Raw genomic sequence first — 27,342 nt, 5'->3', positions numbered from 1 at the left:
CAAATGCGACTCACTTGGTTCTAAATCTGATACGTATCTGATCTTTTCAAAATATGACCTGCGTTTATGTGGAAGAAAGCAGGAAGAAAAATGTGGATTAAGTTGTTAATGTGCTGGCTCCAGTTGGGCAACACCTTTAAAATTTAAAGATATTGTCCACTATTAGCAGACATGTTTACTTCCGCAAACATTCAGCATAGTCTACATGTGACACTACTGCTTCCTCTACTGCGCATGCTGCACACTTTTAGGTTGTTTGCAGTTCACACAGAACATCACTTGCAAGTCGAATATATTTGGAAATGTGAACAACTACGCAAAAATGTTTCAGAATCCACAAAAAAATCTGAATTGAGCATTAAGGCTTGCAGTGTGAAGGTGGCCTTAGAAAACTTTGACACGTGATAAGAACATTTGTAATGCAGAAAATATTGGGAAAGATTGCACTTATCTATGTACACCAATTGTACTATTTGCAAATACATGTTGCTAAAAATCAAATGTCAAATCAAATGCTTTATTTGATTAAACCAGAAAACTATTATGTTAATGGGTTGCTTTGTGTGACTTCTCTCAATGTTTTTTTTCCCATTAACAGTCACAGCGCACATAAAGGCATTCAAGAATTGTTCTGAGACTCATGATACAATCATCAGACTTATAGATATTATTGCAAATAAAGGTATGAGCACAAAGTCCAGCAGTATAACTGATATATTCTTGAGAGTGTCAGTGTTTTTCTATTTAATATTTGATTATGAATATTTGCAGATTTTGAGAATGAGAACACCAAAAGTCCTGAATCAGATCATCTGCAGATTAATGTGTTTTGTCACATGCACAGTTGAACCCAATTTCTTTGATAAGCAATGGTTGGAAAATTCACTTACACCCAGGGCCGAAGCTTTAAAAATGAAAAATTTCAACATGTAAACGCACTCTATCCAGACAAATAAGGTTGGAGCAATCATAACTGTAAATTAAGAAGGTAATTAGATAATCCTGTCATCGAGTCATAACCCAGAATTATATAAATATCAGGATGTTTTTCTGATCCTACACATAAAATATAAGGTAAAAATGAATAGAATCTGTTTTTTATTAACAACTTAGCACGTAACACTCCTGTTGAATTCCATACAAATTTAATGCAAGTGGCAATTACCTCTCTGTCCAGTGGATGATAGCTCTAGTCTGCAATTTATACAAGATCACAAGCAACACACACGCTCAGATATCTCACCTGCTCCATCCATCTCATCAACCTGCATGACCTCACTTTTTCCTCCAATCCCGCCTGTATTATTTAACACTCATAAAAGAGCAGTCTCCTTTATACAAACATGCTAAATGTTTTTCCTCCTTCCTTTTTTAATAAACAAAACAATGACATTAATATTTAGCTGCGAAGGAATCAATTCGGTAGAAGAAAAAAAAAAAAAAAACAAGCAAATACATGTGCGACACATCTTAAAACCGCAACTGGCCTCTGCAAAAACCATGCGTCGGATGTTTTCAGTGTCGCCACTTACTTGCAGGGTTTTCTGGTGCTGATTCACGGAGGAGGCTGGCGGAAAACACAGGAGCTGCTATTGGAAACAAAGCCGCGTGGCTCTGCTGCTTCCTCTGCTCTCGCTCAGGTTTAGGATGGCATGAACGGTGCAGGACGAGAGAGGTATGCTGCAGACTGGAGGAAAAGGAGGAGGAGAAGAAGGGAGGGATCTGGAGGAGGAGTGGTGCTGATGCTGCAGCCCACAGCAGGTGTGTTTATACACACATGCTCTCGTTTCATTTTCTCTATTCACTTCCGCCCTCTGCTGGATCTTTACTGGAATATCCCTAGGTGCTCTGAATGAGATGAAATACTGTGCTTTCCGATGCGTACAGACCCATTTAAATTCATGGGTTTGTATGAATTGCAAATTTAATTTGTATTAAAAATTAAATATTTGCATTTTTGCTGAGACAGATTCTAAATTAAGCAGATGTTAAATTCATAGCTCAAGTGGGAGAATCTGTCTTAAGATCAGCTACTAATCCTGCACTCAATAAATCTGGTTTTATTTTTTTTAAAAAGGCAAACATTATTTTTAAAAAGAATATTGTAAGAAATTAATAGATGTCCAAATCAAAGTTTCCCACAAGTGATGTCGAGGAATCGGTGAACACGAAGCACGAGGGGATCTAGCCAGGAAGACCAAAATTGAATGTTCTGACCTACATGTAAATTATGCACAAAATATACTAGTATTTGACAAAAAATAAATAAATAAATAAATAATCAAGTGAGAAAGTGAACCATGCACAAGATTTCTTCATTGGCTTTGATAGTTGGAACTGTAGAGATACCATATTTGAAGCTGGAAAGTATCCATGTATGTGTGAGCCAGGAATTAGCCTGCTTTTTACTGTTAGTCCCATCTTTACAGAAAACTGCTTTAAAATGACAGTAAGATGAAATGATAAGAAAGCTGCGATTCTGTGCGTCAGTACAGTAAACTGAACTACAGCCACACCGAACCACAGTAAAGAAAACAACCGTAAAATAAGAATGAAATCAGCAAGAACTGCTCACTGTCACATCACATACTCCCTTTCTTGCATGGATAATACATTTTGAAATATTGCTGTGTTCAAATGACCTTCCAAGCAACAGTGAGGTGTCTCACTCCCAGTGAAAAACTGTGCCTACCAGGAGCAGCTGTAGTTTTGGGCATTTGAGGCTCTGAGTAATTATGCTGATGAAAGAAAAAAAGACATTTTTAGTTTATACCAAGGATACAAGGTTTTATTTGCAGGGATCTGCTTATTACAGGAATAAAATCAGTTTATGAGAACATAGAAGCTATAGAATCCACACGTTATGCAACTGCTCTTTTTCAACAAAAAAAAGAACATATATATATATATACAGTACAGACCAAAGGTTTGGACACACTTTCTCATTGAATTCAATGAGAAGGTGTGTCCAAATTTTGGTCTGATATATATATATATATATCCATTTTCTGTACACCCTCGTCCTTAGTGGGGTCGGGAGGTGCTGGTGCCTATCTCCAACTAACGTTCCTCCGGGGTTCACCCTGGACATGTCGCCAGTCTGTCGCAGGGCAACACAGAGACAGACAAGACAAGCAACCATGCACTCAGACCTAGGGAGAATTTAGAAAAAGAATAATTAACCTGACAGTCATGTTTTTGGACTTTGGAAGGAAGCCAGAGTGCCCGGAGAGAACCCACACATGCACAGGGAAAACGTGCAAATTCCGTGCAGAAAGACCCCAAGCTGGGAATCGAACCCAGGACCTTCTTGCTGCAAGGCAACTACAATATACGTATATATGTATATAGCGCCAGATAGCAGCTCATTTGCTGCTTGGTCAACTGACATCTGTATATCTGCAGTCATATTTTTGAGATTTCATGGCATCAGTTGCTACCAATAAATGGAAAGTTCAAGGGCAAAAAAGTTGTTAAATATAAAACATATTATGGATAAACAACCTATGATTATCAAAATGATTAAAAATATCATAGCTGTGGACAAAGATGATTTGAGAAGAACTATGAAACAATTTCAGAAAAAATTTACTTTTTATTTTCATTTTAGTTTAAATAAGTGGGTATAAACAATAGATCAGTGGATATGTATTGACAGTCAGACTTTTACATGTAGAAATCATAGGCGTAATTATTATTCTGTGCTTCAACTTAATGGGGCACCATTCATTTTACAATCCTTAAAACCAGAATTGGTAAATTTTTTTTCTTGTATGGTTGAGCCAAGGGCCGGTCAAACTGTTGGCGTCAGATGAAGGAAATAATTCAAGAATTATAGGCTGAGGGGCACCAAGACTGGGACATTCATCCATATATGACTTAAGGTGTATGTATATATTTGAGCTTGTATTTATATTCATGACCTGTGTGGCTTAAGAAAAATCCACAAACAGTTAAAACTTGGGCACCCAGTCCTTTTTTATTGTTTATATATATACATATATATATATATATATGTATATATATATATATATATATATATTTGTAATATTAGTCCACCGTTTAATTTTTAAAATTCGTTTTATGTAACAAGTTACTTGAAAAATGGAATTTTGTGTTTTCATTACTTATTATAATAATAACCATCTAATCATCTAAAACAGAAATAATCACTAAAAATGAAACTCTCTGACTGAAATATGTGATTTTACATTTACAATTGATTTACTAATATAAATCAACATTGCAATGATATTCTAACTTGTTAAGAGTTCACAAAAAGGTAACCATGGTGACTCAGGCAGCATATTCATGAAAGTTGTAAGTAAATGTATATATATACACACACTGGTCCTTGAAGAAAGGAATCGCTAACTGTTCATGGGAAAATAAAAATTCCCATTGTATCATTATACTGCAATTGCTTGTAATTTACAAAAGATGGAGCCAGAGACCAGCTCATTTGCTGCTTGGTCAGCTGACATCTGTATAGGCGTCATTATTATTCTGTGCTTTAATTAATTAATTAAAATTATTTTTGCAGCCTGCGACAGGCTGGCGACCTGTCCAGGGCGTACCCCGCCTCCCGCCTGGAACGTAGCTGGAGATGGGCACCAGCAACCCTCCCGACCCCATTAGGGACAAGGGTGAACAGACAATGGATGGATGGATGGATGGATGGATATTTTTGCAGCGCCACAGAGTTGCTGCGCGAAGCTGTGCCAATCTATTCTTTCTGGCGCTTATTTAAAAAATCATCAAAACGGAAAGTCAACAGAAAGACTTGCTGCACATATATAGAGTTGTTGGATATGTTTAACCCAATAAATTATTTTCCCAGGCTTAATCATTATGAAATGTAAATGAAATTGTCCTTGAGAGCCTTTTAAGCCAAGTAAACAACAAAACAATATAGCCTACTGTTTCCCCGACATAATATAAAACATTAATGTTCACAAAAAAGAATATGTAGTGTCCTTAGCCTTTCAGCATACACAGCTTTACTTTTTCAAAAAATAAACAAACAACGTTGTTTATAAGAACTGCTTCTTACATAAAGAAATAATCTTACTTATCACAAAACACTGCTGCGCATATTTTCATTCTGCTTTCCAAGAGGGCTCTTTCAAAGATTTCCTTCTGTTTTTTATAGGATCTCAAGCTGTCTCTGCGCAAGTAGAGCAAACAGAGAGCTTTCTGCGTACTTCTAAATCTACTCCTTAGTTGCAACTTTTCGGGTCTACTACTAAAGATGAAGACGAAGATTTATCACAGATTTAAAAAGAAATGAAAAACGGGAGACCGAGGATGATATAGGAAATAGCGCCCCCTTCACTTCCGGAGTGCAGCAGTTCCACTTCCGCCAGTGGTCCGTCACCGCCCCTTTCTGCTTGCTGCAGCGAGATCCTTCTCGCTAGACGAGAAGGCGGCGTTTCGGCTTTATTTTTTAAATTAACCTCCGGAAGTGGTGTGTCTTCCGTGACCTAACTTGACTCTCTGTGATTTTATTTGAGTATATGAGGAACCGCTGAAACATAAACAACCAGGCTCCATTAATCCCATGTTTTAGCATTTAAAGGGCTTGTTTTTGTCCTGTATGATGCTCCGGGAGTCCTACCCCTTCGTGGAAGACAGCTTCAGCCGCTTCCCGTCGCAGAGCAACATTTACGGGCTGTGTCAGGCCGGGGAGCAGGAGCTGCTCGCGGCCACTCTCAAAGGGAAGGTGGTGTGTTTCAGGTACCAGGAGCTGCAGCATAAAGTCCGTCCGGTGGCTAAGGAGGTCCAGTTCACCTACATACCAGGTACTGGGACTACTAAAGAAGCATGTGTTTTCTGCTAATGGCTGCTTGGTGTTGCAGACTAAGTCCTAACTTCTTTATGCAGTTGATGCAGAAATCGTATCAATTGATGCATTCAACAAGTCTTCACCCAAAAGAGGCCTGGTAGTGGGGATCACCTTCATAAAGGTATGAAATATTGATATACATCTTTCTCCCCGAGCTGTCTGCTGTGTTTCTCTATATTCAGAATATGGTTTGTTCACTAACATCTGAGGACTTCACAAAACATCTGTGTCTATATACTGAGATTCAGTATCACAATTCAGTTATATCTGCTATAAAGTGACTTCTGAAGCCATTTTATTGATCTGTATTGTATTAATTGTATCTCAGTTAAATTGATTTGAACATTATTATGGCATATTAGGGCCATTGTGATTTTCATCCAAAAAAACTCAGAAATTTTGAGATTATACTTGGAAATATTCTAGTGAAAACAATGACATTTCTGAGCTTCTTAAATAAAATATTTTTGCGTGAAAACTCAGAAATCTTCTGAAAAAAAACATGGAACTGTCTGAGTTTTAAAAGAGTAAACTTTTCAACTTAACCTCAAAATTATTTGAGTTTTTTTCTTTCTAAAATTTTCTACTTTGGAAGCTCACAAACTTCCTTGTTACTTGAATATTTCTGATATTATCCTCAAAATTTCTGTGTTTTTTGCTAGAAACCTACTCCTCCTTTTTTTCTATTTATAGTGGCCCTAAAACGACATCATAAAATACAAATACATGCCACACTTTCCAGATTTTTATTTGTAATTATTTTTTTTAAATCAACCACCTATCCTTTTTCTTTCCACAATTATGCAACTATATGTTGGTTTATTACATCACGTCTTAATAAACCCTTCTGAAGTATGTAGTTGTCATGTCAGAAAATGTTCCAGTGGTTTGAACAGTTCCTGTATCTGACCTACTGCAGGACTCCGGTGACAAAGCCACGCCCTTCCTGAACATCTACTGCGACTATGAGCCCGGTTCCGAGTTCAACCTGGAGTCCATTGCGCGTGAGTGAAGCTGTGTCCGTATGAAAGCGACACTTGTCCTGGCGGTGACGTGAACGTGTTCCTCTGAACAGAAAGCTGTTTGAATCTGGAGCTGCAGTTCACCCCATTCCAGCTCTACCACACAGAGTGAGTTTATCCCCATATAGGACAAGAGGTGATGAGTTCAATTACCATGGTAACAGATGATGTTGGGTTTCTTTTTAAGCTAAAGTCAGGATTATGTGTTGACACCTAAACACTGTTTTCTGTCCATGAATTGGACTAAATAGAAATTTGCTATTACTACTCAGTTCGTGCTCTGTGATTGGGTGTCTGATTGGGAGTGTGTTTTTCTCTCTCTGCTCTGTCAGAGTGCAGTGTCCTGATGAAGGCCTGGAGACGGTTTTTCTACTCAGTGGTCATGACCAGAGGATCCACCTGTACAAGGAGGTTGGCACAGATTTCATATCAAACTGGAAAACCTTTGCTTAGTGGTCCAATTTGACCCATTTCTTGAAAAAGGATGCATTTTGCATTTTAGATAAACCCAAAGCAATTTACAAATAAAGTTTTTGTTTGTTTTTTTAATGGAGCATTATAGCAAAAGCTGCAATACTCCCACTTGTGAAAGTAAAACTGTTGGGCTTCTCCTTGGCACTCGGACAACAATTCAGTTGCCAAGGAGAATATTACATCAGACCAATTATAAAAACAGTCTTAATACAGAAGTGTAGGCTTAATGAAAAGTATGTTTGATACCTACATTTAGGATGTTATTTTCTGACAAACATGCCTCATCTGAACACATATTCTAATGCAGTTATTGAGTGTGACTGTACTTGTTGAAGCCTGACTTCTGGTTCCTCCACAGAATGCCTCCCTGCACCAGTTTGAAGAGCAACCAGTAGAGAAACTGTTCCCTGAACTACACCAGCTGCCCAGCAAGTTGGTTATTCTGAGCCTCTCACCTCCATTACTACCTATGTCATGCTGCTTATTGTGTATATAATGCATGCACTGCTCTTTATTACCGATCTATTCAGCTTTTCTGATATCTAGTTTATTTTATTCACTATTTGATAATTAGATGCACCATTAGGCTTTTGTGGAAACACATTTTTGACCTGTGGTTTCTGTCAAATCGGTAATTGATTAAATTTTAGTCAATTCTGATTGGTCTTTATGAAAAGACATAAACACATCTAGCCTCCCTCCTATTAGATGTCACTAATTATTTATATTGGGAGGTACATCTTGTATGTGAGAAGGCAGTTGGTAGAGAAAATAATTTTACTGTTTTAAAACAAAGACAGCATGATTACAGAGTTGACACATTTTAATATATCTTCAGCATCTTATTTTAGAAGTTAACATGATTAGCAATGCTAACTAAACATTCATCTTTAGTTTTGAATGGAAAATAGAGATTCGTACAGTAAATCAGGTTTCCATAGAAGCTGCTTATGTTCAGAATAATAAATCAGATTATCTTGACGGTACTGCCTTCCTGTTTTTTCCTGAAAGTCTTGCTCTCTCTTACTATTTTGCAGCCTTAACATCCGAGCTAAAAACAAGCTGATGCATCTCTTTGAGTGTTTGTGTTCACTATTTTTTTTTCCTGCTCTCTCCCTCTGTGCAGTGTGTTGTGGTTGGATATGGCGAGTGTAGCTGGTGGAAAGAGGCTCTCGGCATATGGCTGTCAGAACGGCTGCATTGGACTGGCTTTGGTCAACCAGAAGGGACCAGGTGAGAAGAAATGAGTCGTAAATGCAGATCAGAAACATGCAGCTCTGAATCACTTAAGCGCAAAAAGACCCTAGCCCCGAAGGATTGCTCTGTTATCTGGATCTACAATAAAACAGGTTCCTCCTTACTGTGCTTCTTTAGGCACTTTGCAAATAGCACTCTGCTGTGAAGACACAGGGACACATCCACCATCCACATGTTGTGTCTCTGCTGTGTGGTATCTGATTTACAAAGCAAATAGAACTAATGATATACTGATGGAAACATGCCCAAGTCTAAAACGGCAATATGAACGGTGTGTACTTGTATTTTTCTTCTTCTTCACATTTACGTGACTCTCTACTAGAAATGCACAGAAATGACAAAAGGAGATAAATATTTTCCTGGCAGACCTAAATATGTACAGTACTTTGCTCATTTGTAAGCAGCTCAAAAAACATAAGGCATGTTCAACTGAAAGTTGGTCCTGTGTGAATTGCATTATTTATTTATTTTTAAAGTTATACATTTCAAATACTGTTCATCTTCCAGGTATTTTTCTTTATCCTTCATTTGTCCCCTTTGCTCAGATTATTAAAAGATATACATGAGATAATATAAACTTTAGGCAGTTCCACATAAACTTCAGTGTATACTTATACAGTTAGGTTGGTCATTCCAAGGCATTCACAGTTTGATTTAGTCTGGCTTCACTTGCCATAATTACTTTTGCAGCATTACAAGTCTGACACACCTACCTGAAGCTGGGCGCTCAGTCACTCATGAGTATTTTATTGTGTGTTTCAATAAGAGGTCCTGCAGAAATGGCGGGTGCAGTTTGACAGCCCGATTTCCACCGTGCTTCTGTTTCCACTCAGCTGCCAAACCAAGTCCAGTGAGGCCAGCGGCGAGAGAAGTATGGATTTAGTCTCGCTAAATCCACAGTGTTTCTCAGGGTTGTTGCTGTTTATTTTATTTTTTATTTTTTCCCAGGTGAAAAACTTAATGGCTACAACCTTTTGATAACCAGCACCATAGAGATGGCAGTGGTCTACAGGTTTGTGTCAGGAAACTTAGGATTTTCCTGAGTTAATCGATTTTACTGAGACAATCCGGTATGTGTTTCCTCAGAGACGTCCAGGAGTGTGGTTTGTCGCGCTCCACATGTCTCTCAGGGAGTGACCAGTGGGATGCCGTCCTCTGTGCTCTGGTCATTGACCTGGACTTTGATGGGCAGAAGGAGGTGCTGTTGGGAACATACGGACAGGTCAGAACCACTGACGACTGAGAGATGATTTTCTGGTGGCCATTAAATCCAGTCATTGCAGAACCACAATTATTTTGCCAGCTCCTTTCTCTCATACTTTGTCTCTAGGCAAACAGCTTGACTGAATTATGAATTATAGTTCTTGTAGTGATGAAGAACCATTTCGAACACCACAACGGTTAATCAGCAATATGTAGTTCTAGAACAGTGCCGCACATGGTGGCAGCTTATTGGAGTGGCTCTTGTACAGTCCTTGTAATTTGCTCATTTAAAAATGTTCCTCTCATTTTTCTAATTGATTTATTGAGTCTTCAAAATATATGTGTTGGGGGGCGTGCCGTGGTGGCGTAGCGGTTAGCACGACCCGTATTTGGAGGCCTTGAGTCCTCGACGCGGCCGTCGCGGGTTCGACTCCCAGACCCGACGACATTTGCCGCATGTCTTCCTCCTTCCCCGTTTCCTGTCAGTCTACTGTCATATAAGGGACACTAGAGCCCACAAAAAGACCCCCTGGAGGGGTAAAAAAAATAATATATGTGTTGGGATTTTTTATTTTATTTTGGATACTCAGCAGCTGGAAAGATTTTTTTTCCTACTTCTTTTTATTTTAGGCAGTTGTGATGTGTAACGCCATGAAACAAAGCGGAAGAGGTTCAAATAATAAAGCCAGTGTAGACAGTGGAGATCTCACATTCCTAATAATTCATAATTGGGAATGTGAGATCTCCAGTATGAAAATGGGTTAACTTCAAACACTGACAAACATCCAGACAGCGTATCAGGAGGATGTTTCACTGAGCTGTGGCTATAGGATGATATTACAAACTGCAATGTTGCTGAGGTTGGTTTTCCAACCATACAAGAAGAAAAAGATCTAAAGAAGTAGCAACACGAGGTGGTTTATTAGTGCTTCTGATGTCAGGTGATTTTAATCACACCTTACTCTCTCCTGTTATTAGTGTTTCAATCGTTTCTCAGCTACTATGTCAGAAATAATGTGTTTAATTTGTTTTATACAATGTCAGGTATGAATGCACCTCTGTTGCAAGACCTACTCTTGGCAAATCAGACCACAAATTGGTTTTCTAAAATAATTTTAGAGGCAACGTGTAATAAAAAAGAACTATGAGAAAAGGTCACAGGAAGCTGAAGAAGCTCTGAGGGGATGTTTTTACGCTACAGATCGGATTGCTCTGTGCCAGCCACTCGTAGAGAGGCCTGAGTGTGTGACCGACCATATAAACTTTTATGTAGACAACACCATCCTCACCATAACAGTGAGATGCTTTAATAACAAACCCTGTATCACCATTGATCTAAAAGGAACTGTTGAAAAGGGGAAAAAAAAGAACCTTCAGGGAAGGGAACAATGAATTACTGAAGAGTATTTAGCTCGAAGTTCAGCAAGCTCTGCATCCTCCGTTCCTGCTCCCAGCCAAACTGACATCGCATCCCCCCTTTGGCCCACTGCATTCCTGTCACACTTAAATCATGGCTGTAACTCAGTCTGAAGAGTAGTTGTCTTATACATGAGACAATTTCATTGTAAAGTGATCCTACCTGTACACTTTTCTCTAAACTAGAAATACAAATAAGTAAATTAAGCAAATTCCTTGAAGACCTACGATGATCAAATTTACATCTGATCACACTACAGTACAAAAACACTTGTCAAAAGCTTGAGCCGTGAGATCAAAGGGCTCTTTTGATTTTGGGTGATGTTTTGACATTAAGAATTCAAAGTCATATCTGATTAATCTGAACAGTACGAGATAAAACAGGACATGTTATCATCTTTTGTATTCACCAGATAAGAACAGTGAGCTCCTCATTATAAAGCTCTCCGTCTCTATCTTGAAGGAACTTCTTTGTTACAAATTCCGGCCAGCAGGCAGCGGACAAGACGGAGAGTTCCAGCTTCAGTGGAGGCGGAGCTTCAAGAGTCCCTTGCTGTCCGTCATCTACCTCGACTTGACCGGGGACGGGTTGAGAGAGCTGGCTGTCCTCACTCTGAAAGGACTGCACATCCTACAGGTAGCACACTGTTGTCAAGGACACCATCTCTCTATCAGGCTCCATGTGACCATAGAGCTGAGTGTCAAATATCTTGTTGCACAAGTGATAATTGCTGACCTCTACTGTCTGGAAAGAGAAATTGCAGCGTAGTTGAATATTTTTTTCAGTTTGACCATATTTCTGCTAAAATACATATCTGCTTTTTGCTTATTAGACTATTTCTTAAAGATGAAGGAAGTCCTTTTGTTCTACCTTGAATTGATCACTGCAAATGCTTAGCTTTCTCAGTCTCGCTTATTTAACCCCAGCAAAGCTGCATGACTGAAAGCAGTTGTCTCCTACGTTATGGTTCTGACCTGTTGTTGTGGGTCATCTCTTCAGCACAGCCTCACCTGCACTGCTGATTTGGTTCTGGAGAGGCTCACACAGAGGGTATCGGCGCTGGCTGCCAACCCTGAGCCAGATGAAGCGGCAGACGCTGAGAACAGCAGTGCTCCAGCTCAGAGCCCGGAAGGTGGCGATCAGATGTCTACATGTTAAAGATCCAGCATTTATTTACCCGTTAGTCCCAGTGGACCGCACCGGAATGCTTCATCCTAATTAAAGTGCAGTTTAAGGGATTATCTCAGGGGTGTACTGCATTTAGGACTGATTAGATCATAGAACATCACATTGGTATTCAGTAGGCAAACCATCAGTATGTTGGTTTCTGTAGCTGCAGGTACGCTGAAAAACAAACAAGGGAGCACTGTTCAAGTTGAATAAAGTGATGTGATCTTGAGATCGTTAAAGTGTACGGTTTTTACAGAAAATAAATAACATATTTGGATTCGTGGATGTGTGGTCTTTTTTTGTGTGTTTTCTGTGAGAACGCTGATTGTTGTTGGAGATAGGAAAATACCAAAATTAAACAACTGTCAGTATGAGATTCCAAAGCAATGTTTCTGTCCTCATTTGGTTTGGCTCTTTACTAAAAGCATAAGGTCAGACACTGATGTTGGAATAAGAAGCTTTCGTCCCCAGACTGTTCTCACAAAGTCTGCAGCACATTATTGTCTGGGATTTCTTGGTATGCTGAAGGTTTAAGGATTCATTTCACTGGAACTAAGGAGCTGAAACCAACTCCTGAAAAGAAACCCCACACCATTTTCTTATCTGCGCCAAACTTTACTCTGACACAATAATTAATGATAGGTATTGTGCATGGAATTAGATACAATCTGGTGAACTATAGAGTTATTAACAACCAAACTATTGGGGAATTAAATATTTTTATGGGTGTGACTTCCTTTTTATAATTGCTGATTTGCATTAACCCTTATTATTAACCATTTTTTGTAATTCAGAGCACATAAACTGCTATGAATTATATGTTCTGTGTGTTTGTCCGTTTGTGTCGATTGTTTTTCTTCATTCTGCCATTGGGGATTACGTATTATGGATGTTTCACTTTAATTTCCTACTTTTAAAAAGTGCCTTAAAGGCATCTAGCGAGCTGCTCCGCCTCAGGACCTGCTGTACAAATTCAGCTACCGATTTATCAAAAATGCCCGCAACAGGGGGGTCTGTATTGGCAGGACTGACAGAATTATCAGCCAATAATTGTGACTGACAGAACCGCCTGTCGTCCCACAGGCTCTGCTGTAAGGCAAGAGCTTCCCCTGAATTCGTCACTGTAGTGATCTTGGTATTTACAAAATGGCGGCCGCATCCGCTTCCATTCCGTTTGACCTAGTTGCAGACTTATCAAAATTGCCTTTTTCAAGACGCTCTTTAACGGGTAAAAAATAAATAACTAAAAATTTAAAATCCACACCAAACCTGGATTCACTAACACGGACAAGTCAGAACTTAGTAAGGTACTTGTAAGGTATTTTAGCTATGAGCGCTAGGAGTTTCTAACAGCTAGCACTGAGCGCACAACAACCTGTGGATCCTATTTACAAGTAATGGGTGAGTGTTGCTTTTCTATTACATTCTCATACAAACTTTGCTTAGTATTTTTTTTTTTCTTTTAATTGTTCACATGTGCTATTTGAGCAGTTTGGATTGATGTTGAGCTTAACTGGGAAACAAAGAAAAGTTTTGCTAAATTGCTGGCTGTTCAATTATGTGCGATGTTGCCTGTGTATTTTGTTAAAATACACTTTGATATATTGCTTGATATATGCATTGTTGCTTTACTTGGCGTATTTTTATTTATTTGCATGTTATTAGATGCCTGTTGCTTGGTGTGGTGCATAGTTTTTGCATTGTTCTGGTATTGTTCAGGTATAGTTGATGTCTGTTGAAGGCCCTGATTGAAACCCCACAGCACCCAACTGGGGATTACATATGTGTTGATGGCTAAATCTGGCATATCTTCATGGTTGTTTCAGTGTACTCATGTTGATTATTAATATGGACTATCCTTTATGAAACCAATTCAAATACAGCTGGCTAAGATGGAGGTAGTGAAACCTGTTTCACAAACACTAAAAAGGTGTTTGCACTGTGACTTCTTTTTCTTCCATTTCCTCAGTTGTTATAAAAATGCTTTATATATAAAATATGACTCAATATACATTTTAATTCATAATTTAACACCTTGAAATTGGGCTTCTGTCTCTGTAAAACTCCCAGCTCTTTCTGAAATGCCTCACAAGTTCTTCTGCCTACACTTTAGCAGCATTTTTACCAGAATTACACTGAGCAGTCAGCCAGATCCATGCTAATTGCTGCTGGCTAGTCTGAAGGAGATGAGTGAGGGAGTGGTCTGTGAGGCGGAAGCTTGGAAACTGCAGCTCTCTGAGGAGGAGCCGCAGCGCTCCGTCCAGCCAAGCATTTCGCACAGCTGAATGGTTTGCCAACAGGAGATTGAAAGATTTCTCAAACATGCACGAAAGAAGCAAAGCAACACTCTGGGTACGTTTTTGATGACGAAATAACTTTAGAACTTATTTTAAAAAGTCAATTTTACATAGAGTTCCTCTTTTAAGCTTAAAAGAATAAACCGAAATAATTTGTAACCGCTGATGGGAAAAAAATAAAATAAAACTTATAGAAACAGTTTGTATAGTTGGATGCAGAGTTACAGCAGCTAATGGAGCTGGGTCCCTCTTATTTTGGTTCTGTGGATAGTTCGGCCGGTCAGTGGCACAGTAGTATCTCTGGAGGCCCCCCTCCCAAAACTATTTTCTCCCCTCTTGCACTACAAAGGCAACAATAATAGCAGCTGCGCTCATCACACCGGACTTACAAGAGAAATGTGTCGTGAAGAAGAGTTTAAAAAGCTGTTGTTGTTCCCCCCCCCCAATCCCCTTACTCCTCGCTGAGTGGATCTCTTTCCCCCTCCGCGCTTCTGCTTTATTTCACGTGAAGGCGCAACAATACGGGATCAGCGAGCGGCACCTTGAACTCAATTGGCTTTTATATTTAGCCCGTGAGGGGAGCAGGAGCAGCAGCGGCGTGGCGGGTAGAGGAGACCCTGATCCCGGTGTTGTTTAACATCCGAACCCCCACAGAGACCTAGCGCCGGGGCCGCGGTGCAGCGGCTGGGGGGGATGTGGTGGTGAGAGCGCTGCGTGTTCCGTCTGTGTCAGAGAGAGAGAGAGAGGGAGAGGAAGAGAGCGAGAGGGGAGAAGGAGAGAGGCAGGGGGAACAGTTTATCGGTGGAAACATGATGATGGCCGGTGGTGGAGATGGTGGTGGAGCAGCAGCTATGGACCACAACGGGATATACACGAACCCGAACCTCCACAACCTGCAGCAGCAACAGAGTCAAATGGAGGCGGATAACCCGGATTCCCGCAAACGGCCGCTGGAAACTCCGGCTGAAGAGGCCGGCTGTACCAAGCGCACCAACACCGGAGGTAAGAGCGCCGCAACACGAAATCAGCTAGTCCTCCGCGTCTCCTCCACATGAAGCCGCAGGTTGGTGTCGGAATCCGTGCCAAGAAACAAAAAAACAAAACAAACAAACAGCAAAACGGTCTGTCAGTATCAGCGGTCTGCGTGCAGCCAGAGCGCATGGAAGCCCAGAGAACAGGCTGAGGCTGACTGTTGGCGTTTCCAGCGCAGCACCTGTGCGCTTTGGAAGGCTCCCCAGTGTTTATGGCTGTTACTTCATATCCCAATAGGGAGGGCAGGCTGCCTGACTCACTGAACGGCCTCCTTAGCTCAGGTCGGCTTTGAATGTGAATCCAAAGAAACTCTCTGCTCCACATCTGGAGCTGGAGATATGCAGAGAAGCAGAGAGCTGATTGGTTAAACCTTCTAGCTTTGTTCATTAGTCTGCTCTCTGTTATAGGCTCGGATTTATTAGACTCACAAAAATCTTTGTTGTACTTCTTTTTTTCTTTTTTCCACCCTCAAAGCAAGAAACAAACAGTGTTTATGGCAGGGATAATTGGAACTGTAGAGAAAACAGATCACAGCAGATTCAGGTACTTAGAAAGAGGCGGTTCTTGCACAGGAGTCCTCCACACAAATAAAAACACATCCAAGGAAGTGGCTAAAACCAAAACATATTCTCATTATGAAATGTAGAACTAAAATAAAATTGACTAATCAATGTGTCTTTGAGGTCATTATTAAGCCATTAATGTTACTATTAGAGGCACGTAAGGCATGTTTTGATATTGATACCAAGTGTGAGCGGTGCCGATACCCATTCAGAAACTTTTTTTATTCAGGTTTAATGTATCATCAGGCTTCTGACCGTTAGGTGTTTTTGTGGGTTTTCCTTTATTTTTCTTTCTTGTTAAAACCTAAAACAGAATTTTGCAAAGTTTGTAGGTTTATACTTCAGTAGAAAAACAAAATATATTTGTGTGAATCGTTTCCTGCATAAACAAAGCAGACAAAAAAAAATCATTTGTAAACAAATCAAAAGAAAGTCTTTTTTGAGGTGGAGTTGAGAAACTCCATTACAAAATTAAAATAAAATTTTAGGAGAGATTCTTAAACTAAAGCAATGATCATACCGCTGATACCAACTTATTGGTCTTATTGAACTTTGTTGTTAGTATACAAAAACCTAACGAAGTCTCTGTATTGTGATTAATTATTTATAGGGGGCCTTGTTGCTATGTGTGCAGGATTTTTCTAAAATTTCAATACAAAGACTAAATGATTACAGAATTGACTTTTTGAATTGGTTTTAGCATTTTATTTTGGCGATTAGCATTGTCAGCATTACTAATTAGCTACCTTGGAGACAAGATCCATTCCTTAACTGAGTGCTTTCCAAAGCACATCCAGCATGTGTTATGACAGAAATAATTCAACTCTTAAAAAGGATAAACACAGTAACTTTACTGTAATATTTTAATCTTCGTTTTATCTGCTGATGTCTGACTCCTCTTTGCAGCCGTTTGAAGAAACCGTAGAAAATACAGCCTCCTTTACTGAAGCTTTATACAGTTTTTGTACTTTCACTGACCCCGTTGATGGTGGAAGCATCTGAGTCAATCACTTGGTAATAGCTTCCACACCAAAGAGTGTTATTGTCGGCTTAAAGAGTGAGAACTCACATGTTGTGTTCACTGATTGGAAAAGAAAAAAATATTCTGCTTACCAGACCATTTCTAGGAGCATCTCTGCTCCTGTCAGCATCTGTCCTGGTTTTTATTCCGTTACTCTATGAATATAATTGCTAAACAACTATGTTCATCCATCACCAAATGAGCTTCTTTCTGGATGTTTTTCTATGAACATTGATGAGGAACAGCGGAGGTCTGGTGGATTCTTGTTTTTGTGAATTTCAGTGTTGCTCTCAGTGCTGTGGCTCTCTCAAAATGTTAAACTTAAATTATAAGGTAGCTAAACAGGAAAACCAATAGGTAAAATTCATACAAGCCTCCAGGGTGAACACTCATCGCCGGTCGTAGTGCAGATCTCTATCTAACCACAGTTATTTATAGGTTTGCTGATGAGGCCAATCAGGCTGGAGGGTAAAATTCCAATCAGAAATCTTGGAATGCTTGTTAAAAAAGATGTAAGAGAAGACGTGTTACAAGATAAACATAGGATATTAAAAATGGGGAATTATTTGCTGCACTGTCAGATAACGGTTGGGTTTAGTGGTGACGAAGAACCACTGCATGAGTCCTGATTTTTCTGCAAGATGTTAGAGAGCCGCAGTCAGAGGATGATGGCTGATTCCAGCTACTGTACGTCTTACTCCGGCGTAGGGCTGTTATGCTCCGCAGCTCACAGCGAACACTTACTCAACAACTTAAGGTTAATTAGATGTCTGCAGAGAAACACTGGTTTTTTTTGTTGTTGTTTTTTTTCACCATATGTTACTAAGATTTCTCCCTTTGTGCACCAGCAGCACCTCATTCGGTGACAGCAGCATTATATCATATTTTCTGACAGCGTGAGCGCATCCTTTCTGCACTTCACTGCTCCTCAGAAATGAAATTTCAGCAAGGCACGAAGGGAGCCCTGACGGCACCAGGCAGTGTTTTAGAATATTTCCAAACCCCATATGTCATCCATTAACACCTCGAAAACAGCTGCAGAAGAAGAACTAATGTGACGTTCCTGCTTCTCGGAGGGAGTTTTTCACCGTTTACCTGCAAGCACCAACACCTGGCTCGGATTTTCTCATTCAATTACCGGCTGATGCGAGTGTTGGAGGAGCTTGACGAACGTTTCAATTCACACATATGTTATTGGCTTTTTATGGCTGCCACTTCCATAATTTCACAATCTGATGCTGGATAATTGTGATGTAGTGACTCTGGGGAAAGAGCAGCTTCAAGAACAGGGTTTTTATATCTTAAGTAATACAGGATCAGTCAAGGAGCCTGGCACCTGTCCCAGGGGACACTGAGGGACAACAGGTACACTCTGGAAGGTTCGCTAGTCCATCAGAAGACCATCCATTTTTATTTACGTATATCAGAGATGTTCCGAGTCAAAACATCAGACAACTCTAGTTATTGACATCTCCTACCAGCTTAGCATCACCTACCCCGCTGTGTGTGTCTTTGAAGTGTATGTAGGGGAAGAGGAATGGCTTAGTTACCCACATATTCATATTTTATGAAGCTACTGTTTCAAAACTGCCATTGTGACGCTGGGTGGCTCAGTCAGTAGAGCAGAGGCTGTAGTCCTCGACGCGGCTGTCCTGGGTTCCCCTTTCTCTCCTTCCTGTGTCCTGTCCAGTTATTGTGCCTAATAGGTATTAAAAGATAAACAAAACAAAAAAAATGTTCCACCTTACCATTCCTACTATTTAATGTTTGCTATAGAAAGTTTCAGGATTTCTCTGACTGTTGCCACCTCCCCAGCTATTGCTGCACACTGTCAGTCAGCTGGCAGAAGGAAAAGACTAGACTTACTCATTTACAAGAAAGTGGGTATTTAAACATGTTTTCAGTCACATAAATCACAGTCAGTCATTATGGAGCATCATGTCAGTTACAGGATCAGAGATGGCGACCTGACTAGTCAGCCAGCTATCAGATTGTTATATTTGTATCATATTAATTATTTTGAAGGATTTCTTTGGCTCTAGTGGCCTCTATTTGAGAGGTAGTTGTCAGGAAAGTGGACTGTGAGAGAGGGGAATACATGCGGCAAAGGTCAGCGGGCCTGGACTCAAACCCGTGACGAATGTGTCGTTCTGAGGCCTTCGTACATGGGTTGCACGCTTCACCCCTGTGCCACCGCCATGCCTATACAGCACGTGCATTACTTGACGTGTCAAAATCAGAATAGCAATAAATCACAGCTGTAGCTGACACTAAAACTGGGGGGAAAAAATGTAATTTGATATTCAACCTACAGAAGAAATTTGGTGCTTATATACATTTTTCCCAGGTACTCCAGTTTCCTTCTGTTATCCAAAATCTTGTGAGTCTAAGTTGCCCCTAGGTGTGAATGGTTGTCTTGTATGTCCCTGCATTGCGCTGTGACAGACTGAAACCCTGTCTATAGCCAGCTCCCCCCACCCCTGTGCCCACTGTCTGCTGCAGCCCCTCTGAGAAGCCAGTCAGGACGATGGGTGGACATTAGTTGGAATATAAATTTGGAATAGATTCAAATTTCTAAAAACTATTTAAATTGACATTGATGAGTATTTATTTTACTTCAACTTGCTATTCATTGATCAGGAAATGTATTTCTTGTGCTCAAGTGCCAGAAATTGATGGAATTTTATCCTGCTCTCTTTTAACATCTAAGCTAATTCATGTTTCAGGTGGTTGCCTAAATTTATGATTTGCATATAGACTAAGGTTAACAGTACAGCAAGGAGGTATGCAGAACAGCCTCAAAGCCATTTCTGAAATGCGTAATTATTTACTGGAATTTGATATTGAGGGAAAAATTAAAACAAATGCAGAAAAGCAAATCATTTTCATCCAGTGATCTTTGTATTGTCTCTTCTGCAGCCTGTCTGACAACAGTGTTAGACAGCCTGCTAATCCTCAGCCACCCCTGTAATCACCAGCCCCAAGACTACGTCTGATATTGATCACGTTATTCCAACCCAACTGATCATTAACATGACTGGCAGTTACAACAAAGAGAAGAAAGCCTTGGCTCTTTCAAAGCCGAGAGCCCCCCCTCGCTGTGCATTAGGAGCCATGGACACTGAATGAGGGAAATGACTACTCTTTTATCAGCTACGCCCTTCTCTCCTCAAAATGAGCAATCTTTCATTCACTCTTTTTCTTTCTAAATTATCCATACTGTGAACCCACGTTGTTGGCAAGCACACGTCTTCCAAAAGGTTGTTTGCTGGGGGGGGTTATGATCTTGTTATGTTGCTAATGGAAAGGCTGGCACAGGAATGTGAACCGTGTTTTTATTTGTTTATTTATTTATTAGATTTTTTTTTTTTTTTGGAGGGAAGGACACAGGTGCCCTTGCAGAGCGATGTGACGTGAGCGGACTGTGAATTTGCCAGGTGGCAGCGAAACAGAGAATAGGAGGAAGCGAAAGTAATGAGGAGACGGAGAGAAAAGAGGAGCCAGATAGACCCTGAGAGTCAGTGGAGTCTACAGGGAAGCTGAGGCTATATAGTGGAGCATCTCTCTGCTAGAATCATCTGGAAGTGGCTTGTTTCAACAGCAAAAAAATAAATAAATAAAAAATAAAGGAAAAATGTTAGAGTTTGATCAAACTGATCAACATCCAGGAGGGAGAGAGTTCATTGTGTGCAGGTTTCCTGGAATGCGCCGTTAAATGAAGCTGGACCCCCGTGTCCACTAACAGGTACTTGCACACAAGCACACTGCAGTTTTCGACACTCATTCGGTCACTTAAGATACCTCTCGGTGTAAGATTTATAGGCGTAGTGATTGGCTTCATCACCCCCCTCCACCATTCTGCGGCACTGCCATTTGCAATGGTTGATGAGCCCCTCCGCCCTCTCAAACATGGCCGTCTCAGGGATTGGGGGTGGGGGAAAAGAGGAAAGGAGGGTGGGTGGCGTAAAGCGCGCCGTCTCCGATCACTCCTCCTCCACCTCCTCCATCATCTGGCTATGTTCTCCATGCACCTCTCCTGCTTCTACTGAAGGTCATTGTGCGAAGCTCCTCGTCCGACGCTGCCGTCCGCTCCTTCAGCCACTTCACCTTTGTCACTTTTCTCTGAAAAGAGTGAGTGAATGGACTGCCGTACTTTATAGTGCTGCGTCAAAAGAGGCGGAGTAGGGGAGAAAATTCAATTTTTTGGGGACCGGCGTCGGAGGGGGTGGGAACGTGACGTCCTGAGGAGAGGAGGCCGGCCATTGGCTGCGCTGGCTGCCAGTCCTGCGTGCTGCTGCAGACGGACAGGCCACTCGATGAATATGGATGAGAGCAGTGAAAAGGGTGATGCGGCAGGGAAGACCCCCCCCCTTCAAACCGATGCAGGCTTGAACAATGCGTGCCGTCTTTCACTGAAAACACTCAGAGCCTGCATTAGCATTTTCTCAGACAATTGAGGCTCGGGCCAGCTGCAGGCATGGCTCGGATGCTGCGGTGAAATCTCTTTTTCTGCACCCCACTGATGAATAAGACCTCGGTGAAAAAAAAGGTCGACTGGCCGCATTCCTCAACACTACCGTTGCACCTATGCCTAGGCTAATGTCAGGAGCCCCTTTAGAGATTGCGCCCTGGCATTGATGGCGATCTGACAGAGGACTTGAGAAGCAGCAGATCTCAGAATGGGTAAGCTTCAAACTCTGATTGTCTGACTTGTTGAATTTATCCATCACGCTGCACCATGAGTACTTTCATACATCGTAAGGCGGATTTGTTCGTTGCGGCTCATTTTTGTTCCATCGTCCTTGGTCCCCCGTCAGGAGCAGGTTGGTCCATTGAAATGCAGAAAGGGTACTTGGAAGGGTTGTGAGAAGGAGGGGAGGACGGTCACAAGGCATTTCCTCCTGACCCACCCCCCTTGAGTGACTTAACTAAACGCATTTGGCTCAGAGACCATGTCTCTCCTCCAAGCCATCCTTCCAGTACTGGAAGCAAGGGTTTGAACTAACACCCCACTGGCTCAACCTCCCAATGTGCCCCACTGCTCCCGTTCCCTGGCGACAGATTGCCATGTTTACTCTACCACATGACGCCATTAAAACCTGTTACTGTGATCTCAGACACTGGGATGGAATTAATTATTGACTAATGACACCAAACGTGGCTGTGAGGGCGACAAAAGGGGAATCTTAGCGGCTTTCTCCCCTGCTGGGTTCACTCCCGGCTGAAGATGAGCAGAAAGTTACGCAGTGGGTTTGGGCTCGTCTGACAACAACAGGTCTCGGAATATTAGGATCCAGTAAAAAGAAATCATTCTGTGAAATGTTTTCCTACTGGCATGCTGTCGGTTATCAGGCGGTAGGTAGTTTAGTGGCTCGGGAGGTTTTTGGCAACGGTGTTTTATTTTTTCCATCAAGGTCATTTTGTGTTTCACGTTAAGAGAAAAGCAGAGAGCTGACTGCAACCCTGCACAAGATTCAGATATCCAAAAAGGAGACGGAGAATAAAGAGCATTGAATCTAATCGTTTTTCTTTTTCTACTTAAAAGATACGTCAGCTTTTATCCTCACTTGAAATATTCTGAAAATGTGGTGTTTTTTTTAATTGTCAAATTGAGATTAGTGAGTTTTAATAGAGCCAAACTAAAAATTTCGCTACTAATAATGGCACCAAATATGTGGATGTTTGTCAGAGTCATTGGTTACGAGTGATGTTGAGCAAACCGAGCCTACGTCTGAATGGAACATGAGGGGCATATTAATGCAACAAGAGGAAGAGCTACCATGTGGGCTGTGAAATTCCCCTATGTCACAGTGCCATGTTCATTCACATCTCAATCTAATGAGTGTATTATCGAGGCAACAGGTTGGTCTCAGTCCACCTGCAGCCCCCCTCCCCACCGCCCCGTCCTCCATGTCTTCAGCACGCAGGTTGCATCTCCGCGTTCCATGTCTTCAACAAAGTACAAAACACGGTGACAGGCTGCGACGGCTGACAGTCTGACGGCACACTTTAGAGAAAGGTAGAAGAACCGTGGCCAGAAAGCTTTTACGGCGCTTTGTAACATCCCTGCCCCGTTCTACTGACGTCACCCCTATTGGCAGTTGAGAGGGATCGAACATGACGTCATTGCATCCATATCAGCATGCAGAGGAGATTGTTTGTGCCCGTGCTTAAGTTCAAGTGTGCACCTGTGTCAAATGTTCACCGTGACATCATCACAACGTTGTCAGGTCAATCAATAACGCACGGGCACAAGCACCAAATGTGGCTGATTGCTCCGTCGCAGTTTGCACTTAGTGGCATGAGGGCTTTCTTGGTTTTGACTGATTTCTAAGTAGAACTGCAGAAAATCGAGCTCTACCAAGCTAAGAGGAGAAACACATTCTGCTGCACAGTGACACTCTGTCAATCAGTGACTACTAAAAGCCACTTTAAACCACAAAAGCCCCTCCAAAATGGAGGAGATTTAAACCATTTTGGCTCTATACCCTTTGAGCAAATCTGCAGGATTGCTTCCCATATGTTCTCCACACATCGGTTAATTACAACGGATAATTCTTTGTGGCTATTCATAAGCTGCTTGGATGAAGAGTTGGATGTGATTGTGTTTTGTCCTGATAGTCTGCGTCTTGAGGCTCTATTTTTTTTTTTCCTTACATTTTGACTTGTTTTGATTTCTGGCATTTCCAGCGTGAAACAGGATTATTTGACACCGAGCATTGACGGGTATTTATTCAGAGTGTTGCTAAAACTCCTTGAAAATGGTTAAAATTAGACCTCTGCAAACTGGAAAGGAGGTCATCATTTACTCTACATGAAAATCTGGGCCAGGACACAGAACATGCCTCCAATCGCTAATAGAATGTGAAAGCTACAAATATTCCTACCCAAAATACCTGAAAATGTTTCCCCTTCAGAAAAATATTAGCAAAAATATATTACCAACCTTTCTCCTTGCTCTATCTTAAACACATACTGATGATGTTATGTTTTTATAATTTATTTCTTTAATATTTTGCTTTTTGAGGTCATTCAGTGCATATATATATATATATATATATATATATATATATATATATATATATATATATATATATATATATATATATACATACATATGTATGTCGTATATGATGTGTAGTGCTGCTGTACATGATGTGGCCTTTTTCCCACTTTGTGTGTCTTTCCCCCAGAGGAGGGTGAGTACTTCCTGAAGGTGCTGATCCCCAGCTATGCAGCCGGCTCTATAATTGGCAAGGGTGGCCAGACCATCGTACAACTGCAGAAAGAGACGGGTGCCACCATTAAGCTGTCCAAATCCAAAGACTTCTACCCCGGTAAGAAGGGACACTCACTCACTCAATCAGACTGACAAATCAGAACGGCTCATAAACATCATCAGGCAGCTGGGCGAGAGATGCTTTGGCAAAAAAGGGTATATGTTCTTTTTTTTTTTTATTCCCCCCGTTTAGCTTCTCAGCAATATATTTCTATCCACACTGTGAACTCAAGCATCTTCGAGAATAAAACCGGATCTGGATGCGTTGCTTCTCCAAAGCACGTCTGCTCTCTACTAATCCGGTGTCAACTCAACGTGTTGGTGTCATTCCAAGAATTTGCAATTGCGATCTGACCTGATGGAACCTTGAAGCAAATATGTGTCGCTTTCAAAATGGCGGCTCTCTGAGCTACTGCAGTAACATTACCGGACCCACAGCAGAGGTTGGTTAATTTGACTTCTAATCAGCTGCTCAGGGGGAATCTGACAGGCCGCTTCATCCCGCTCTCCTTGCTTCCACTGGTGACAGTTCGTTGCGGCGCCGGGGCGTTTTTCTAGCATCTGAGCTAAATGAAGGAGACTGATTGAAAGTCTGGAGCTGAGTTTCACTTCTCTCTCTCATTACATATTGATGTTTCTAACTTCTTCCAGCCACCGCTGTGTTGCGAAATCCTTCTGAGCTTTAACAGACATTATAGAGTAACAATAACAGGCTTTAATATAGCAAGCTGTCATTCTGGAAGATCTGACAGAGTTTGACTTGGTTGCCATATGGTGGTGACAGAAGAGATGCGCGTATGTTGCCCTCAGGTGAAATAACAGATATACCGACGCTATGTTGGTGTCATTTAGTGATCTGTTCTGGAAGAATAGGTGGAGAAGTAATTATTTCAGCTGAACCAGTTGTTCAACCCTTCAGAAAAATTACAGCTTACATGTAATTGCCTTACTTGGAAAGGAGGAACGCGAATTCTTTGGCTAATGTTGCGAAAATGACATCTGAACTTTGTATGGTAAAAGATTCTTCAAGTATGATTACTTTAGATCAGGGCTGTCAGTCATTTTTATTTTGAGCCAAATCAAATATCTGAATGTTCTTAAAGGGCCAGTTGTGCCACAATATATTGTTAAAACCAATTCAATTGTTAAAATATCAATAAATCGCTGTTCCTCCAGGAGTTTGTGATATTTTTTTTGTGTTTTTTGCAATCAAAATTACAGATTTTGTGGTGCCAATTTAGAAATGTTTGTAGGGAATTTTTATATTTGCGCTAATGTATGATGTTAAATTTGACTTTTTATTACAGACAATATTTATGTTTTTGAACAGTCAGAGCAGAGAACCCACAAACTCCATGCATGCTGGGATTTGAATCATGCAACCCCATATCACAACTATTTCACTTTTTCTTCTTATTACTGCTTTTTATGAGGTAAAACAAAAATATCAAGCTAATATTGTTAGCTGACATAGCTAAAATTATTTAGCTGAGTTATCTATTTGTTTAACCAGTTAGCAGATATAAAATAGCATTGTCTTAGTAATAGTGATAGGTAGCAATTCTTTACTTTGCACACACTGACGTTTTTGTACATGTCTACAAATATTTTTAAGCCGCCATCTTTTTTTATATTTTTCCATGTCAGGAAAAAATGTGGACACTATGACTGTTGTAAATGAATATCTTAGTAATCAAGTAATCTATTGATTATTCTTACGACTAATCGAGTAATCAATAAAACAATTTATTAAAAAAACAATATTGGTAAATCTGGCATAACACCGGTGTTTCTATTGGATATCAATATCAGTCCAGTTTTTCATTTTTGAGCATCCCTAACAGTTACCTTTCTATAGTTTAGTAAACTAACCTGTAACTATAATAGCTCACTTTCTAAGTTAACCTGAAGTAATACAAAAATCTGAAATTATGTTCAATTTAATAATAAAGAGGGAGGCTCACAAAATGTTTCTGATCGAGCTTTTAGTTTATGTACTCATCTTCAGTCAGTTTAATGGATGAGTTCTCACCTTGCCCCATATCTGTCAAGCTTTGGGTTTGAGAATATGGGAAATGTCGCCTGGAGTGAGGATGGAGAGCAGGAAATAGACCAGGGGAAAGACTAACGCAAGTCTAGGAACCGGTAGACCAGGGGACGAAAGTAAGAACGGGGGCAGAGGGGAAACGGGATATTTACGTCACCTTCGTTCGTCACGCTCAGAAACTCATCTACCAGCCATGTGCCGCCACAATGATTTCCTCCACCCATTTGTTCAGACCTGGATAATATGAAATGTATTGTGCGGTTCGTCCGTAAAGCTACACTTACATTGTAACCTTCAACTACTCAGCCGTCTGCCCTGTTAAGTCTATCCGCTCACCTGTATAAATACTCCTGCAGCGCTCTTCCCGCCGTTCGCTTTCAACCAGCAGCTCCCGGAGGAGAAAAGCTGCCGTACTCCAGGCATCGCGCCAGTCATTTTAAGGATTCTTACTGGTCCCCCGAAAACAACGAAAATTCGGACATTATCATTTATCAATAAAAATGAACTTGAAAATTGGACTTTATGATAACACTTACTTTCGTTAACAAGTCAGAGGTGGAAGTCAGAGCTCTGCGCAACGCAAATAATGTCCCGGCCAGAACCCGGTGCGCTAAATAATAAAACATAATTTAACGAAGCTTCGAGGCAGATAAATTTTCCTCGAGGAATTTTAATAATCGAGGTATTCGAATCATTCGAGGAATTGTTTCAGCCC

The 27,342-nt window shown here is 40.8% G+C and overlaps 3 protein-coding genes across 6 annotated transcripts in view; 2 read left to right on the top strand and 1 right to left on the bottom strand.

Annotated features, from left to right (window-relative positions):
* Positions 1-1,720, bottom strand: part of mtus2a (microtubule associated tumor suppressor candidate 2a) — a 47,014-nt gene extending 45,294 nt beyond the window's left edge. For both annotated transcript variants that reach the window (XM_028031565.1, XM_028031566.1), the window contains exon 1: positions 1,533-1,720. The gene's annotated coding sequence lies outside the window, so the exon portion shown is untranslated. The remainder of the gene's footprint in view (positions 1-1,532) is intronic.
* Positions 1,721-5,369: 3,649 nt separating this feature from the next.
* Positions 5,370-12,671, top strand: kptn (kaptin (actin binding protein)). The gene is made up of 12 exons (XM_028032399.1): positions 5,370-5,801; positions 5,884-5,966; positions 6,765-6,849; positions 6,921-6,975; positions 7,200-7,278; positions 7,700-7,773; positions 8,468-8,574; positions 9,365-9,469; positions 9,547-9,610; positions 9,685-9,820; positions 11,681-11,854; positions 12,218-12,671. The coding sequence occupies exons 1-12, from the start codon at positions 5,597-5,599 to the stop codon at positions 12,374-12,376; spliced, it is 1,326 nt and encodes a 441-aa protein (XP_027888200.1). The 5' UTR covers positions 5,370-5,596; the 3' UTR covers positions 12,377-12,671.
* A 763-nt stretch (positions 12,672-13,434) lies between these two features.
* Positions 13,435-27,342, top strand: part of nova1 (NOVA alternative splicing regulator 1) — a 36,160-nt gene continuing 22,252 nt past the window's right edge. Inside the window, exons 1-2 of one of the 3 annotated variants that reach the window (XM_028031435.1) lie at positions 13,435-13,789; positions 24,495-24,638. In XM_028031435.1, the coding sequence (XP_027887236.1) occupies positions 13,786-13,789; positions 24,495-24,638 (148 nt within the window). In that variant the 5' untranslated portion in view covers positions 13,435-13,785. Of the gene's footprint in view, positions 13,790-15,196; positions 15,688-21,303; positions 21,985-24,494; positions 24,639-27,342 lie in introns of those variants that run through there. The other 2 variants (XM_028031432.1, XM_028031433.1) reach the window with 2 other exon arrangements.

This window comes from Xiphophorus couchianus, chromosome 11, assembly GCF_001444195.1.
Source record: "Xiphophorus couchianus chromosome 11, X_couchianus-1.0, whole genome shotgun sequence".
Classification (NCBI taxonomy): Eukaryota; Metazoa; Chordata; class Actinopteri; order Cyprinodontiformes; family Poeciliidae; genus Xiphophorus; species Xiphophorus couchianus.
Note: the sequence above shows the minus strand (reverse complement) of the source record. Positions and strands in the feature narration are given on the sequence as shown.